Source organism: Phaenicophaeus curvirostris, chromosome 17, assembly GCF_032191515.1.
Source record: "Phaenicophaeus curvirostris isolate KB17595 chromosome 17, BPBGC_Pcur_1.0, whole genome shotgun sequence".
NCBI lineage: Eukaryota > Metazoa > Chordata > Aves > Cuculiformes > Cuculidae > Phaenicophaeus > Phaenicophaeus curvirostris.
Window position 1 is genome coordinate 1,280,642 of NC_091408.1, and position 17,854 is coordinate 1,298,495.

A 17,854-nucleotide genomic window follows, 5' to 3' on the forward strand; every position below is an offset into this window, starting at 1 on the left:
GGGATGGGGGAGGTATCTGGGCCTCAAAGAAGGGGGAGCTATAGGAATTTAAATAGATGAGGTCTCTGTCTTATCCTTCTGCTGTAATGCTCCAGCCCTGCAGCCTTTCCATGCTGTAGGGAGTTGATTGTGCAAGCTTTGACCAAGGTAGATAGGTTCATACAACTGCTGGAGCCGGAGTAGGGAATGCAAGTGCCAGTCACTTAATGTCTGAATAAAACTACTGTTTTTCTAGTGGCAAGAAACACAATTCAAAATACTCCTCTGAGTGAAGGTGGATGCATTGAGTGGTGTGGCTAGCAGTCACAGAGCAGCGAGACACACATGGGGTGAGAAAGGTGCAGACTGTTAATTCAGAAATTCCTGAAACAAAGTTTAACTTTGCAGGAGCTGCTTTCAGATGCTGCAGTACAAGTCTTGTCTCCTTCCATCTGTTCCAACCTCACAGTGAGGAAACTGAAATTCAATACTGAAAGTGTGAGCAGTGTTGCAGGTGTTAGCACAGCTGCTCTTTTTGCCCTGTCTCACATCTCACATTAAACTTTGACTAAAATAATTTCAGGTGAAGGAGGGAAGTGTAGGGAGGAGGGGACCGGAGGGTGTTGGTCACTGATGGTCAAGGTGACGGGGCTGCTTTGGGCTACAAACTTGAGTGACCTGGTGTGTAACAAAGCTTTCTCTCTGCTTAATGGGTAGAAGCACACGCTACAGCAGTGCAGTAGAGCAGAAACTTAGATTAAACCCACTGAACTTCAAGTTGCTTTACTCTCAAGGTGGAAAATAAGGACAAATATAAGAGGACCCTTGGTGTGTAATACGTGTCCTCGCAAGTCCCAAAAGCATATGAAGTGAGAATTTGATGTGAAGTTTTGCCTTACTTTCATCAGTATTATCAGAACCTCACATGAAATTAAAAAATTAATCTCCAGCAGAAATAATGTAAGGAAGAACATATACATTACATAGATATTTGATTAAATAAATGAGTGATAGAAGCCACACATCTGCTCTGCTAACTGATCTGAGCTATACATCCAGTTCCAAGTCCATGCCAGGATAAATCCTGTCCCTCTCCCAGGCTGATTCTGGCTCAGTAACCAACATTCCTCCCCTCTCCCTGGCCACAGTCCAAGGAGACTCAGCCAGCCAAGACAGCCTTACACAATCCTCAATGGGCTGGGTTTTACACTATTCTCTTCCTCTCTCTGACTCTGCACTTAAATCTTGTCTCCAGTACACTTTAAGCAAGTCAACGCTTGACTCAGATGAGAAACCTCAGAGTTCTGGATTTTTACTTAATAAAAATCCGAAGTGCTGCTTTTCCCTCATTTTGAAAGCAAAGGTCCAGCACACCTAGCACACCCATTCACCCTTCAGCTGCCTGAAAACCTCTTGAACAGATGTTGGACAAGAGAGCCAAGTGTTACATTCCAATAAAATAGTTATTAATATTTGAATTTGTTTTAAAACTCTTAATTTAAACACTTCTTGATTTGATACACAACTGAGAAAACCAGGCAGCCTTGAGACTGAAGTAAAAGGAAAGAGCTGAAACCACAAGGTGCAGCAACACCTCCCCGTACCCCAGTGCTTTGGGAGAAGCTTTTGGGCCAGGACAGACTGACAGCAGCTCTTCCCTCCTGGCAGCTCCAGGTTCCATCTGTCCTGGTGTTACCCCCTCACCCCATCCTGCTCAGCATCGGGAGGAAAGAAGAGACATGCCCTTGGGACTAGGGCATTAACTCCAAAATCCTCTTAGGCCAGGAGAGCATTTGACCCTCCAGCTGAAGGGCTGGACACCTGCTCTCGAGGTTTTCACTTTATAAGTAAGGAAACACAGTCCTCTAAAAAATATTTTAGAAAATTTATTGAAAACTGACGTACAAAGGGTGATTTGGTCCCATGAGAAGGCAGACCAGAATCAGATCTTCCATATTTCAAAATAAAGTCTTTCCTAATACTGCATCACATTTGCCACCCCGCTTGTAAACAGTGTCAGTAAAAGTCATAAGGAAACCTACATCAACTGAAAACAGTTACACAGACATTTGGAAACAGCCCCCATTGCTTGTTCTCTCTCACCCTCTCCAAACGATTCCTACAGCAAGAACCTTGCTCAATCCTCCTCGATCCCTGCTCCACCCTGCTCTTCTCCTCCCCATCAACTTACAGACTCAACTTTGTTCTCTCCTATCACAAGGGCAAAAATGAATTGTGAAAAAACTAAAATCAATGTTTTTTACCAAAGCAAATGTCTTAGTTTTTTTCCCCATCTCACAGTCCTTGTCAATGAACCACCACCATATTTGTGTGTCAGAAAACAGGGCTCAGTGATGCCATATTAACATCGATTAAGAGAAAATACATCTCTGAAAGTCAGCCTTTGGTACAAACATCAAACAAAAAAGAATGCTTAAAAGCCATGTACAAAAATGTCATCTTCTGCAAGTTTGAGGTGCACTTTGTCACTTTTAAGAAGAAAAACCTGCATCTAGATTTGACACATTTCAGCCTCCCAGGTTTCTCCATCCTCCGTCACCATTTTGGGGTTGCCGAGGCAGTTTCAAAGTTTTGAATTTTTTATCTTTTTGTTTCAGTTTGTTTAGGATTCAGAGTTATCAGCTACAACAGTTCCAACCCTGCACTTTCACTTTCACTGTAATCCTGCGAGCTTAAACCCAGGTAATTATTTGGAGGCACATCATCTCCCACCTGCAGTGACTACAGCCCTCTCCAAACCACACTGCTTTGCTTTACACTCGTGCAGTGCAGCGCGTCAAAGGCCGGAGATTTTAAGCACGTTCAGCAGCTTCATAATACATGAGAAGTTTAACACGCTACATGCAAGAGATTTATAGCAGACTCTGAAAGGAAACTAGACTTAACAACAAGATAAAGCTGCACACCTTCAATTTCATCAGTTACAGAATGGTGGAAGTCACACAGTGGTTTCCAGAGTAACACCTATTCTGATGCTGGAAATCTTTTAGTGAATCTCTGAAATGTTTTAGCCAGAGAAAGCAAATTTCACACAACCTTTGACAAGAGCAGCAAGGCAAGAGGATTTCACAGACAGGGGGGTCTTTGGAACTAAGCTTCTGCTGTCAGCCAGAAAAAGAGAAAGGATGACTGTGAAAAGAGAAGCTTGACTTAAAATGATCGACTATGGGTTATTTGACAGTAAAAAATACCATCCAAATGATTATCAATTAGCTGTGCAAACCACAAAGAGCTGCATCACTGCGTAATTGCTCCTTTATGGATGTCAAACCCAGACTAGGATACCGAGACTCAGAGCAGAACCTATTACTTGAAAAATACTTCTTACGAAATGAGTATGAAACGCCTCGATTCAGAGATCTCTGTTAGAAAGCTCAAGGACTTCAGAAGAGAAAAGATTCTCTGCCTTGTTGAAGGGTTTTAAGCACAGAAGAGCTGTTGTGCGTTGAAGGAATGTACAAGCAGTACCTCATTGAGGATTCCTTTTCTTAACACCCTAAGCAGGGTACAGAATTCTTTTGGCATACATCAGTATAAACCGTGTGATGTTACAACAATGGCACATATTCTGGCTTAAATTTTAATGTTACATTCCCTCAGAAAGAAGATGAGCATCTTCTGTACTTCAGCAACCGTGCTAGCAGTCTCAACATCTGGGACTTGCTTCGAGATGACAACCAGCATTTGACCCTCATTACGCAAGAAACAGCTCCCTGTTTTCTGATTTACTTACCATGTTTATCACAATTAAAGGATGGCATCTATTGTATCAAAAGTTACACTGTCTTCAACTGCCTTTCCAACTCGGTGTAGAGTCACAGCACAACACGTGAACCAACTGGCCGAGAACCACTTTTGTCCAGCCTTTGCCTCATTTGGGGAGGGGGACATCAAAAAACCCACCAACACAACTGAGGAGCCGATGGACCAAAGCTGACTGAAGTTAGTAGATATCTTGGTTTTGCTTTCTGCAAAGCCAGAAGCTTATGCTCAGCTGTAACACTCCTTCTCTATCACACTGCAGAATGTGTAATTTCTACACTTGAGCTTACACCAAGCACAAACCAGCCATGGATAAAACAGCTACAGATAAACTAGTGTGAAGAGCTGTATTTCCACAAGGATTACTTTTCCATCTGTGCCTAGACTCAAAAGTTATTTTCCCTTGCCATGCCTTCTTGTAATTCAAATTAAGCTAACTGACAAAGCACGGTACATGTGCCGAAGTCTTAACGGCTCCAGAAGTGAAAGATGTGGCTTAAGCCACACTTACATTTCCTTACCAAGGACAATTAAGAGGCTATTTCCCCATTAAGCAAGACGGAAAGCTACTTCCTTGTTTCAAAGGCCCCTGGATTACCTGCTCAGTAAAAACAAGAACATTTAGCAGACCAGAGTACAGAAATCTTGGGGTTTTTTTCAGTTGCCTTAAGTCATGTTTGGCCAATCCATGTTCTTACGATTGTTAGCAGGAAAACCAAAAACAAATAATAAAACTTCAAATTCACACATCAAACCAGAAAGAGAGAATCGAAAAACAGCAACAAAAAAACATCAGGAGCTCACCACTTCCAGTCTAAAATCTGGCATCTACAACTCCATTTCTTCCTCTGCACAGCCAGGGATTCCCAAACCAGCGTACGGATCTGGAGACATGGCAGTCTGTCGTGATTCAGGGAACGTGTCAGTCTGTGGGTCAAAAGCAGCTCTTGACGTTGACTGCTTGGCTTGACACCCTTCTGTACTCTGCTGCTTGAAGTTCTTATCAGAAACAGACTTGAGTTTATCTGTGAGAAACTCAGGAAGAGGTTTCCAAAGCACTAGCTCCATAGAAGGACGGCTCCTAGAAGGGACAGAGTCTCAGTTAAATTTCAGTTCTCCAATCACGACTATTGAATGCAGAAGACCAGCAAGTGTCATCATCCTTTGTGCCAGCCTAGAACTACATTCCAGAACACATACACCTCCCCATCCCACATATTGAACTTCCTTTTCCTTAACCAGTTCCAGTTCTAAAACTGCATTTTCTTTCTTTTGCACCCAACCTGATGACTACTGCCAGTCACACTTCAGGAACTGCTTCTTTTGGAAGCTCACAAAGAGCAAGATACAGTGGTTTATTTAACAAATTTCGCTTCATACAAATGAGGAGAGCAGAATAGACTGCTTGATGACCACTGCAGGGACACTCCTCTTTCACATTAGGATCGTTTTCTCTGGTCTTGACCAGGAGAACGGTCCGTTACACAACGCTGGCTGCATCATGCAGTAATTAAGGACATCTCCACAAACAAGAGACCGGGTCTCTTTTCATTTGCATTAGCTACAAAGCACTGTGATTTCCTCCAGAACTTACATAGATTCTATTATTTTCTTTGTCAGGACTTCATCAAAATCCCTCTTCATCCCTTTTTTAAGGGTATCTGACAGGATAAGAGTGGGCAGATTGCTAACATTTCCATCAGCATGAACTTCCTCATCTTCATCAATTATCCTAGGAATGGAGGGGGAAGAGGGAGATAAACACTATTGAGCATTCTGTTAAAGGCACATCCACTGCAGATTACAGTTACACCCACGCGCACCGCGTTGTCCAGGGAGGTTGTCTGAGCGAGGCTGGGTACCAGAAGCAGCGGGGCCGTGTTAACCTGAGTCTCTCTTGGGCCAATACACCCTAAAAACAGCTGTCACCACAGCAGCTGTGCCAGTTCTGGTACCTGAGCTAGCTTTGTTATCGCCCATCGCCCAGCAGTGCACAAACCAAAAGAAAACACACCCATTCACTTCAGGGGAAAGTGGGGTGGTTCAGTCACATCACGAGAGCGAATCTCACTGGTGCAGTAGCCTCACCGGCTCAACTCCCCACATCCTAACTTCGATTATTATCAAAAACCTACTGACCACAACCTTTAAGGTTACATTCTCAACCTTCAAGGATGTTGCACCAATTTCTCAGAGATTAAAATGGTACAAGAAGTTGATGCATTTAGAAAAAAACTGAGGTATCGCCTTTGGTTTTGGTAAACAAATTTAGCAGAGTAGCTGGGAAGGATGGGGACAACCCTCAGAGAGGTCCAAAGCAGATTTGTGATGCAGATACAGCCAGATAATAAAAACAGAGCATTGCTCCGATTTACCCATGAGAAAATAAAACAATCTAACAGTACCTCGCTCCCCTTCACGCATCAGCTATGGAGAAACCATCTAGAAAAAAACCTTGTTTTATAATTGATAGAACTTCTGTTTTTTCCAACAGCTGTCTGCAGTGGTCATTTTAGGTATTTGGGAATCCTAGCTCAACCGCAATCAACTGCTAGAGACACAGGACATTCCCCAAATGACTCTTCCAAAGACAAGAATTCACAGTTCATTTATTAAATGATCGCAATAGGCCACCCATCACCACACCGTTACCCCAGTGTCAAACCAGCTGTATTTAAGAGCAAGATGAACCTCAGTCTTACTACATACGTGCAGAGAGATTGTTCTGCTTCATACTATTCTCTACACTGAAAATTTACGTCCCTCGTGCGCATTTAGAAGAATTAATCATAGAACAAGCTGCAATTGCTTGGAAAAAGTTGAGCTCAAGTCTGATGTGATAACATCAGTTAAAATTTGAGCTCTGGATAACACAAGAACATAAAACCCCATTACGGTACACTGATGCTGCACAATGATTGCAAAAAGGTGGCTATTTATTCAGCATCACCTGCTCTAGCACCCTCTATTTCAGATCACAGCATCAGCCCCAAGACTCCCAGGTAGCCTAAAAAGAAATCACTTTAGAGAAGGTTCATCTCAGGCTGGCAGTAGCATTACCACACTGCTCAGTGCTAGATTTAACCCTTAACGCCCACCCAAAAGGGGAAAGCTCAGCAATCCCTGCATTTACCTGTCCTCAATTTCCTGAAGCTTCCTGCGAGCAACCTCGCACTGCTGTTCCCCCATTGTCTGATCCATTTCTTCACAGGGAATTTCTAACATGGCAGTTTCAGGAACGCTGCCACCATACTGACTTGCTACCTCCCCAGCCGCCTGCTGACCTGCACAGAGAATCCATTCCTCAGGGGTGGGAATCAAAGGGCTATTTTTGGCTCCTGTCAGTCTCTTCTTCCTCACAGGACAACTAGAAACAAAATAAGTTTAATTGTCAAAAGATAAATGTGGCATTCCACCAGGAAAAATGTTAGAGTCAGGTGCATTTCACAGATTCGACATGGAAACACAACTTCCACAAAGAAAATCAATCCAGTTGCTCTTACAGAAACCTGCAAGAAACTATTCTACACAATCAGTTACAGAACCAAAATGGATCTGGACACACGTGTGATTTGGGGGAAGAGTTCCAAACGGAAACAAGGGTAGGATTTCCCTTCTAGTGTGCAGTGTAGGTAAGATACGTTCAAATCTTTATAGAAAACAAAAAGCAAACTAAGATTTTTCCAGGCTATAGAAGACAAATTTAATTTACCCTTCTGCTTCTTCTTCTAGCTTATGCTTCTTTCCACAGCGAACAGAGACACTGCAAAAGGAAAACAAACAGCTACTTAGCTTCTAATTATGCCTACTGGAGACACTGAGAATTTCAAACTATATTCTCCTCTTAAAACCCCCGTGGCAGCTAGAGCCCCTCCCACAGTACATCACCAGCTGCGAAGGGAGCAGAAGTTTTGGACACTATACAACCATTTTGTTCCAAAGAAAGTCAAAAAAAGGCTGGTTTTCCGAGTTCTCTGCCTGGGATAACTACTCCTCTTCACATTATTTTTCCCCAAGCCCAATATCTGCTAAAATTCAAATGCTTCAAGAAGGAACATGCAATCTAACTTCAGTCTCTCAATACATTCTCTCACAGGGACACGCTCAAATTAAATGCGAGCAAACATTTTATGACATTATTTAAGGTTTTTGTGCTTACATGTGCAAAAAAGCAAGTTCAAGCGTAAAGAAGAGCACAGCAGCTTAAAAGCATGTCAAGACATTGGCAAACTCAACCCTATTTCACCCTTTTAGACGGCCCCTTCACCCCCACTAATGAACTCGAAAGCTGTGAGGCGAGCGCAAGAGAACTCTAAGCCCAGGGAAGCAAAACACAGCTGGAAGGAAGCGCTGCGGAGCCGGGGGGGAGCGGGCCCCGCGGCCGGGAGGGAGCGGGCCCCGCGGCCGGGGGGCTCCGCGCGGGGCTGACACTCACGGGCCGGGTCCCGGCGGCAGCCGCGGGCCGTGCGGGGCGGCCGCGGGGGTGACGGAGCCCACGGGGGCTCCGGGCGGGCCCTGGTCGTGGCTGCCGAGCGTGGCCAGCGCGGCCAGGTCGAAGGTGCCGCGCAGGTAGAGGCCGGAGCCGCCGCCGCCGCCCTCGCTGCCCGCCGGGCCCAGCCGCTCCGGGGCCGCGGGGAGGCCCGGGCACGACCTGCCCAGCGCCGCCATCTCGTGCCGCGGCGGGGAGAGAGGAGTCAGCGCCGAGAGCCGCGCGGCCGGGGGCAGCGCCCGGAGCCGCCCCCGCCGCCCTCACGCCGGGCCGCCCGCCGCTTCCAGGCCTTTCGCCGCGCTCCGGGAAGGGCGCGGGGCATGACGGGAGCGGTAGTTCCGTGAGGCCGCGGGCCACGACGGGAGCTGTAGTCCTCATAGGACTGCGGACTGTAGTCCCGGTCCGCACGCGGGGCACGATGGGAGCTGTAGTCCTAACACGACCTCAGGGTTGTAGTCCCGGTCTACGCGCGGGGCACGATGGGAGCTGTAGTCCCGGCCCTCACGGAGCCCTCGGTGGCCTCAGTCCCCGGGGGCCGCGGAGATGCCGGCCCTCCCGGCGGCGGCGGAGCCCCGGGTGCCCGGGATCGCCGGGACAGAGCCGCTTTTGTCCGCGGGGCGGGCGGGCGGGCCGGGCTCGGGGCGGGCGGGGGCGCAGCCAAATCCCAGTCAGATGAGGAGCGCGGGACGCGGCGGCCCCGGCTGGAGGGATGGCGCCCGGCGAGAAGGTAACGGGCTGGCACCCTCCTCAGGGGGCGAACCAGGTGGCTAGCGGGCTGGCTCTCTCCTCAGGCGGCTAACAGGCTGGCTTTCTCCTTAAGTAGCCAACGACTGGCTAGTGGGTGGGCTTTTTCTCAGGTTCAGGAGCATTCCCCAGCAGAAAGTGCTCCGTAGCTACCGTGAGGCTTCGTGGAAGTCGGACATTCCTGCCGTTAAAGTCATGAACCACTGAGGAGCATCCCAGTGGCTAGAGGTGGAAGGTGAAAATCTGTGGTTTATACAATAATGACTCCATTTCTTTGGCACCTTTTGTCCCTGTAGTGTAGTTTACTAACTTTTGCAAAGGAGCTCAGAGTCAGCCCTCCCTAGGAATGGAGTCCCAGCCCCTGCTGAGAGGGTCTAGCGTGCACGGCAAGGTAAGCAGAAAACCAGACATGAATATTCATGAAAAATGGACACTGTGAGCAGCGTGGTTCACGCAGAAAGCATTTACACAGCTCAGTAAATACGCTGTCAGCAGTGCGGTGGTTGTGTTGCCTATGCTTATTCTGGATACTTGTGGTTGCTGCATCTCTAAAAGACATTAGTGATTGTGGCCAAAGACAGTGTGAAATGCTTCTCCTGCTGCAGGTGTTTGAGAGTTTTTAAAGTTTTCTAAATGAATACTTTTGTTGTTCAAAACTAAATATGTGCTATATTTCACTGTGATTTTCTCCTAGATATTACATCCATAGGGGTTCAAGCCCTGCCTCTTTTCATGCCTGGTACTCTTTTCTGTTCTCTAGCTCCCCAGCTGGACCTTGTTCCTGGCAGTTTGTGCTGTTGGAATTGGAGGGACCTTCCAGTATGGGTATAACGTTTCCATTATCAATGCACCCACACAGGTAAAACACCATCTTTTGTAGGTATTTTCACGTACTTGTTACTTTTACTTCCATTGCCACGGCCTTGAGGGTTCTGCATATTTTGTGCATGATTCAATAGGGTCTGAGCAAATAGTCTTGTGAAAGCGATGGGCGTTGTTTTCTGGGGTCAGCTGATTTAGTTTCTTGTGAAACCCTCAAGACTGAATTTTCAAGAACATTGTATACTATTTACAAAGGTCAAGATAAGCTGTTTGTGAAAGAACATGTAATGTGCTGGAAAGAGGGAGAGTCCAGGACGTGTATTCTGTTAAGTCTTTGCTTGCTGGCTAAGAGCAGGCGCCTCTCGTTACAGATACATGTCAGCTCAAGAGTTTCTGAAGCCAAATTTTAGGAAACCAACCATGTAGAATAACGCTTTCAAAGTTCTGACACATGAATACTGTAAGGAGGGCAGAGGAATATTAGAGTGGCAGAAAAGAATTCTGCTGTGAATTGTTGGATTGCACTGAGGCAGGAGGATTTAAATCAAGTGTCGGAATGAGTGAGTAAAATTTTTTAGGTTATGTGAGGCTTCTGTTCCTGAAGAACAGTAGGACCTGCCTGTCTCCCCATCCTCACTGCATTCAGAATGACCTCAAAGCTAACTCTTAGTGGTGCATGGAAAGGTTGTGTTTCTCCTCTAATGGAATACGGCCTGTCCTGGAGGGTGTCAGGGGTGTGAGAGGAAAGCTGCTCAGCAGTCTTTGAGATGTATGGGGAGTGAGAAACAGCATCGTGGTCGAGGGAAGATTCTGCCAATCCTTGTTGGGTTCAGTGTAATGCGACTAAGAGCTCTCTTCTGTTAGCTCTCAGAACTGGTTTTCCAGTTGAGGTGTGAGTTACTGATAATGCTGCGCTGTAGGGCTACACTTAATGGTACACATTCCTCTTTCTTTCCTACTGCAGCACATACACAGGTTCTTAAATGAAACCTGGGCCAGTCGTTATCACAAGGATCTCAGTCCAGATCTGCTGACCTTTCTCTGGTCTGTCATTGCTTCCATATTTTCTCTCGGAGGCCTGTGCGGAGCCCTTGTGGGGGGCAGCATGGCGATCCGCCTGGGCAGGTGAGTCACTGCAGCAGGCGTACAGCACTGTCTTTTCTTTCCCTGCTTCCTCACTGGACTATAAAGTAGACAAATGAAAAAAGGGGCAGAAAATGCGCTTCAGGTGACTGTAAATGTTTTCCAGTTCAGAGTGGAATGTTTACAGTATGTTCCAGTGTGACTTTAGAAGGTGAGCTCTGAATTACAGCCCTCCAGTCTAGACTTACCCTTACATCTCTTGGAATCCAAGTAGGACTGTGCACATGCTGCAGTCGGAAACGCAGCTCCCCCATACCCATCTGCAGCCTTTATGCTGGCGAGGACGGGCTGTGTCTTCTGTAGCGTTTCTCACGCAGTCTGGGTAGATACAGCAGAAACAAACCAGCCCCCAGTCCCACCTGGTCAGGCATTGCTGTCAGTCACGCGTTATCTGTATTTGCAGTCAATAGCTCACTTCTTCAGTGGAAAGCCTTTTTTTTCCCTCATAATACCAGAAAGGAATTTAAAAAAGGTATTGCAGATTTCCTTAATGTTTGCTTTTTGGGGTTTGTTTTCCTCCTCTTTAGGAAAGGAGCTCTTTTGATGAATAATGTCATAGCGATACTGGCCTCCATTTTAATGGGGATCAGTTTTCCTACAGGATCATTCGAGTTACTGATTGCTGGAAGGTTTTTGATTGGCATAAATTCAGGTGAATGATTTCCTATTCCTACTTTCAATAAACTACAGTGAATGATATATTATAGGTACTGCTGATTCTTTAGGTATTATGATGCATTTGTACGGGGCTTTGTAGAAATGGTAACAGCAGTGTTCTGTAGTCTAACCTGGAATCTGAAGGCATCTGAATTCATAGGAAATTAACCTTAAATCCCATTTCCTACCTGTTTTGGTTCATAATTCTTTTCAAAGCAAAATCTATTAATAGGAACATGTTTTTCTATTTCCTTGCAGGTATTGGGCTCTGTGTCCAGCCTCTCTATATTGGGGAGGTTGCCCCAAAACACCTTAGAGGTAGCATGGCCATGGGAAGCTCCATCTTTCTGACTGGGGGGATTCTGACAGGACAAATAATTGGTTTGAGGTTAGAAATGCATTTGTTTTCTTGCTTTACGTTACTCACTTGTAAAGAATTCCAATTTTGTATGTTTCTTGAAGGGCAAACATCTTGCTCCTAAAAGTCTTCTGAATACTCACCAATAGCTAATCGCTTGGTTTATTTTTTTCCTCCTTTTCCTACATCTCTCCCAGGGAATTATTAGGTGGAGAAGCGTATTGGCCTCTGTTGCTATCCAGCAGCTGCTTCCCAGCATTTGCCCAGCTTGTATTCTTGCCGTGGTTTCCTGAGAGTCCCAGATATCTCCTTATTGACAGAGGGGATGAGCTGAGCTGTGCCAGAGGTGAGTTACAGCGCTTGTACCTCCTCTGTGCCCTCGGAAGGGTTCGCTGCGTATGTCAGGTTTCAGGCTCTCCTATTACCTTTATCTGCACAACACAGTTACATCACCTACTGCTTCTTCACCCATGTTTTTCCTCCAGTGAGTTTATATAGAGAAAGGGATTGTGGAACCTGGGAGTCTGTGATGGATTGTGAACTTCATCGTGTTTCAAATACATGATCGCATTTTGTTGACTTCTGATCATACTTGCTTTAGAAGAATTACTGATCATCTTTGCTCCGGCTCACTGAATGTGTTCCACTGGTGAAACTAAAGACAGGGATGTAACAAAAGACTTGATACTGCCTAGAATTTAAGCAAAAGACTTCAAACTGGTTGGAGTGTCCTTTGGTGAGAAGCCTGTTTGGAGGTCTGTGGTTCAGATATAAAACACTTAAAACCTTTTGGTTGGTGACTATTTCCAAGTCAGGTATTCCTCTAAACAAAGCCAAGTGACACCACTGAAATCTCCAAACCCATCACAGCAAAAAACACTGGAAAACAGGCAAGCAAAAAACAAGTCACAAAGCAAATTACTTTTCCCAGCTTCTTAAATCAGAAAGTTTTCATATCCTAGGGAAAGCCAGGTCATCATGGGAAGAAGTTGTGGTCAATGGGTAAATTGTAAGAGAATTGATTTTCCTCTTTTTTTGTAGCTTTGAAACGATTTCATGGTTCCTCAGAGTATCAACGGGAGATGGAAGACATTCAGCGGGAATGCTTCGCCTTAGATGGGGAGAAACCCAGGAAGCCCTGGCAATTGTTCACCGATCGTGGCGTGAGATGGCAGCTCATTACTGTGATCGTGATGACTATGGGCCAGCAGCTCAGTGGGATAAACGCGGTACGATTTCATACGTGCAAACAACTTAAATAATTAGTTAATGTCCATTTGTTTTTCAACTTTTCATTAACACAATGTGCATAAAGAAGCTCAGAGAAATGGGATACGTCGGAAAGAGTATCCATGTATTATTTCTGTGGGGTTTTATCCCATTTTGTTTCATTTCTGTGTTTCTGGTGTGTACATTTCTTTAAAGAATCACTTAACACTTCTGCTTCCCTTCTTCTGAAACAGTAAATAAAGGTGGATCAGTTTATCCTATTGTGTCTGGTTGAAGAATGTGAAGTATTACATTCAGTAAGTGACTGGTTGCAGTTGCTTTACGATAGCAACACATTTATCTAGACACCAATTTAACAGCTTTTTCTTGCTGTTCAAGTCAAATTAATAACTCACAGTATATAACACTGAGCTCTATGTTTAATATGAACTTAGCGTCGTTTCCAACTGATGACTTAATTACCAGGAAGCCCCATTATTTTTGTTGTTGTAGATTTATTTCTATGCAACTTACATTTTCAAACAAGCTGGGATCTCAGCAGAAAAAATCCCGTATGTGACACTCGGCACTGGCGGCTGCGAATGCCTCACAGCCCTCACCTGTGTAAGTAACCGCTTATTCTACCACCTAGCGTAAAGAAAGGAACAACATCAGTAAGCATGAGATCAATGGAGTAACATACAATGATGTCTTGTCCACAGGGTTTACTGATTGACTACGTGGGAAGAAGATGCCTCATCATTGGGGGTTATCTCCTTATGACCCTTTGGAGCATTGTTTTAACCTTCTCTCTGACTTACCAGGTGTAAAGGACTCATTCATGTTACCCGATATGGCTGTAGGGAGCGGAATCTGTGACACTGAAATGCTGGAAGATAAGGGCCACGCAGATCTAAGCAGCTGCATAAAAAATGTCAGCAGCTGAAAGGTCTGATCAATTCTGCAGCCGTATTTCCCTAAAATAAGAGAATGCTCTCAGCTAAGGTTTGATCATGTGTCCATCTTAAAGCTGCAGCTGTGTTTAATGCTGACAAAACAAAGTGATGACAAATTAGTACTTATTTTAGCTTTTAAAGTCATTTTAGGATGAAATACTACACGATGATGATAGTAAGCATCAGAGTCCGCTTCAGCCACATAATGGTAAAGTAAACATCAAACAAAAAATACTGCAAAAATGATGAAATTCAAAAGACGCTTATATCCATGAAGTGTAAATTCACAAACTATTGGAAACTGCCTAGGGAGATTCACAGGACCTTAAATTTACCATGTGGAGACAACAGCCTGCCTTGCAGATGCATTGAACAGTTATGTTCTATACTGGTGTACATTTTTAGCCTTGGAAGACTAGTTATAAGTCTCGACAGAAGTACTGGACTCCATTTAGTAAAGATTATTAAATGAACAATATTTAATTTCTCTGAGGCAGTCTTGTTACATAAATGAGCTGCAAATAGCCATGAGTAACTGCTGGGCTCAGTTGCCATAACGGAGCAAAAGGAAACAACTGTTTGGTCTGACTTTAAAACTGGATTCTCAGAATCTGAACTGAACCTCATTCTCCTCTGTTCCAGGAGCTGTACTCATGGGTGCCTTATGTGAGCATGGCTGCTATCTTTGCCTTCATCCTGAGCTTCGGGCTGGGACCAGGTATTACAGGGAGGAATGGTTCGAAGTGGCTCAGTGTGTGTCTTGGTGATGGCAGCAGCTCTGCTGGGTAAGCCAGCGGTCAGTATTTACCACAGGGCCAGTGATGCTCCGGGTGAGGAGCACACATAAGCCTGTCTCATCACAACAGTGTCATCTCCTGCACCACATGTGTTTCTGAGGGCCAGCTACGCATGCAGGGTCTGAATTCTGGCCTGCAATTCAGCTCAGCCGTACAAGAAGAAAGACAACGCCTCTTAATGCTTTTGCAGGGGCTCCTGCTCCTGAGCAGTGCTGCTGAAATAGGGCCACTTCTTAGAAGGACACTTGCCACGCAGACAGTAGGTTCAAAAATGTGCTGTTAAGAACAGGTTTTTTTAATAAAATCAGCTCAGCTAGTGGCGTGTCCAAAAGCAACTCTGTTTTTCTGGCTTTGGAAGTACTGCAAATGAACAATTAGCATAATAACTTGTTCTGTTTCTGAAACCCATTCCCCAGGTGGCATCACAAATACCCTGACAGCTGAGTTATTCATACAGTCCTCACGTCCTGCTGCTTACATGATAGCAGGGACTATCAGCTGGATTAGCTTCTTCACAATTGGAATGCTCTTTCCCTTCATAGTGGTAAGTGTGCACAACATGTGCTCCCCCGTTGCCTCACCTCCCATTTAACCTTCTCTCAGGTTCCATCAAATTGCTTTTTTCTCACACAGTCACACCTGAGCATGGGATGCACGCTGCCCCTCAGCCCAGCACAACCAGGTTCAGTCCCTCTTCAAAGGATTTTTAGATATTGACAAAAAATAATAACCCATGATAATTGAAACAAATCTTTTCTGGAAATCCAAAAGGAATTTCACAAGCTTAATTTTAGAAGAAATGCCGCCAAAAAAGGAATGCATGGGGGGCAATTTTCACATTCAGATTTTAAACAAATGGAGAAGGGATCAGAACTAGAAAAACTTAGTCAGATATTGAGATTCAGAGAAGGCATTTCTTAATGGTGCCTTGTGCTTTTATGTTCAAGTGAAGCAGAAGTACCTGGGGGCAGGGGCTCCTGCCTTCACTGAGAGCTCACTGACCTTGCAGAGGATTCCGTGCTCAGTGAGATTATCAGGACGAGTAACGCAGGTTTTCACTTGCAGCTTTGTACTTTCAGTGTTAGCACTTATTCCTGAGAGCAAAGCATTCAGGAGCAGCAGGCAGCAGGGCATTGTGATCTGAGAGTCCCTTCTGGGTTGAACTCTGCTTCTCAATAAGATCATTGGTATTTTTAATGTATAATATTGAAAAAATATTAACAAACATTCAAGAAAAGATAAATCGCATAAAGTATGTGGCAGCTAAATAGGAAATGCTGACTTCTTGTTGCATTGTGAATTGTTTAGTGTGTGTTTAAATGGTTTATTTTTAAACAAAATACTAGTGTTGCACAACACTGAGTAGACTTTTAACTAAAATCCAATTTAACCAGTGACAGGTTTATTAAAAATACCTGAGCAGCAAGGTTGGGTGTGAATGGAAACAAAAAGCTTTTTCTTCTCCAAACCCTTCTGTTGTGCTTGAAATATGTTGCAATCAATGACATTTCATTTTCAGAACGGGCTGAAGCAGTATTGTTTCCTGGTTTTCTTACTGGAGTGCTCCTTGGTTGCTGCTTTCATCTTCCTCGTAATTCCTGAGACAAAAAACAAGTCTTTTCTGGAAATCCAGAAGGAATTTCACAAGCTGAATTTTGGAAGAAATGCCCCAAAAAAGGAAACCGAGCTTTATGAAAGACGACAACTCCGTGATGAGTTTAAAAAGAATTCTGTGTAATTGCACAACTGTAACAGAACTTTAGTGAGAATAGTGAAGTGTCTCCCAATAACACCCAGAATAACAGCTTATTAGATCTTCCTGTATATTTAGAGGAAGCTTAATTAAAAGCAAGTTAATCTTTCTGAAATGCTGTTACAACATATATTGCTGAAGTGCTATTAATGACATATTCTAGTATACATAGAGGATTTGATGTTTAGTTACAGCTTGGCTGTTGCAGGGATGCAGAAATGCCAGGAGGGGATCAGGGAGTTCCTCCCGCGGCAGAATTCTTCAGATAATTCAGCAGCTCTTCCAAGCATCTTCTTCAGATTCAGGTCAGCAAGGGTATTTTGATGCTTTTCTGAATAAACTATTCTGAGGCATTAAATGCCAAACGGGAACAGATCTGCTGTGAAACCGGTATTTGAACTATTCCAGTTCATATGAAGTTGGGCTATTTAGTGGCTCTTTTTCACTTAAATAACTTCTTCAACCTATTTAAGGGTGCTCCTCACTCCCTGCTACTGGCGTAACGGTGCAAAGACAATTTGGCACCCATCTCAGTTGCTGTTAATTGTGATCATGTTTATTAGAAAGACTTGTTTTCTCAAAAGGGTGCCAATAAAATATTTTCTGGGAGTTGAGTATGGGTTCATTTTTCCACCTTAATCTGGCATCTTAACATTTTAAACTTAGCAGCTGGGTAAAACCTCTTCTGGCGTTGAAGGTTGGTTCCAGCAGCCTGCGATCAACATCACACAAGGCACTAAAGAGCAGAGAGGGGAGGTGACAGGAATGGAACACTTGTCACCTTGAAAGCTTTGCCAAGGTGGCCTGACAGAACACGCAGAGGGAGATCAGCGAGAGCCCAGAGGACCCACTGAATGAGCTTCCTGCCTCCTCTCCAACATTTTATCCAGGCCTCTTCTTCAAAATAAAATAAATTCTTTGTATTTTATTAGTCAGAAAGTAAGACATCATATTTAAGCGGGGTTTTTATGAGCCCTTGTGCTGCTCCTTTTTGTAGCTGTTACTGCCAGGACAGCACCTCTGCCTTACCCATTACAGCTTCTCCTGGTTGTAAACATTTCCCAGTTCCATCTGTTGTTTAACAGGCACTACAGCAAGCACTGGCTTTCTTTTACATTTATCTTCCTTCTCTCAAAAATAAAGCTTTTAATGAAAACATAGGAA

General features: G+C 44.5%; 2 protein-coding genes across 6 annotated transcripts in view; one reads left to right on the forward strand and one right to left on the reverse strand.

Annotated features, from left to right (window-relative positions):
- CCDC117 (coiled-coil domain containing 117) overlaps positions 1 to 8,515 on the reverse strand; it is a 50,110-nt gene extending 41,595 nt beyond the window's left edge. The window contains exons 1-5 of one of the 3 annotated variants that reach the window (XR_011338623.1): positions 8,198 to 8,515; positions 7,475 to 7,525; positions 6,896 to 7,129; positions 5,357 to 5,494; positions 2,299 to 4,843 (exon numbers count right to left, since the gene is read on the reverse strand). Coding sequence is in view for 2 of the 3 variants with exons in the window: in XM_069870637.1 (XP_069726738.1) it covers positions 4,591 to 4,843; positions 5,357 to 5,494; positions 6,896 to 7,129; positions 7,475 to 7,525; positions 8,198 to 8,430 (909 nt within the window). In the remaining variant the exon portion in view is untranslated. Of the gene's footprint in view, positions 1 to 1,850; positions 4,844 to 5,356; positions 5,495 to 6,895; positions 7,130 to 7,474; positions 7,526 to 8,197 lie in introns of those variants that run through there. The other 2 variants (XM_069870637.1, XM_069870638.1) reach the window with 2 other exon arrangements.
- Positions 8,516 to 8,945: 430 nt separating this feature from the next.
- LOC138728249 (solute carrier family 2, facilitated glucose transporter member 11-like) lies at positions 8,946 to 17,842 on the forward strand. 3 transcript variants are annotated; one of them, XM_069871450.1, is made up of 12 exons: positions 8,946 to 8,978; positions 9,756 to 9,854; positions 10,782 to 10,942; positions 11,488 to 11,612; positions 11,876 to 12,005; positions 12,173 to 12,321; positions 13,017 to 13,204; positions 13,698 to 13,808; positions 13,907 to 14,008; positions 14,783 to 14,858; positions 15,354 to 15,481; positions 16,457 to 17,464. In XM_069871450.1, exons 1-12 carry the CDS (start codon positions 8,961 to 8,963, stop codon positions 16,673 to 16,675), a joined length of 1,506 nt encoding a protein of 501 aa, XP_069727551.1. In that variant the 5' UTR covers positions 8,946 to 8,960; the 3' UTR covers positions 16,676 to 17,464. The 3 variants fall into 3 exon arrangements, with proteins under 3 accessions (XP_069727551.1, XP_069727552.1, XP_069727550.1); XM_069871451.1 differs by lacking the exons at positions 8,946 to 8,978; positions 16,457 to 17,464 and adding exons at positions 9,170 to 9,386; positions 17,480 to 17,842; XM_069871449.1 differs by lacking the exon at positions 8,946 to 8,978 and adding an exon at positions 9,173 to 9,386.
- Positions 17,843 to 17,854: the final 12 nt, after the last annotated feature.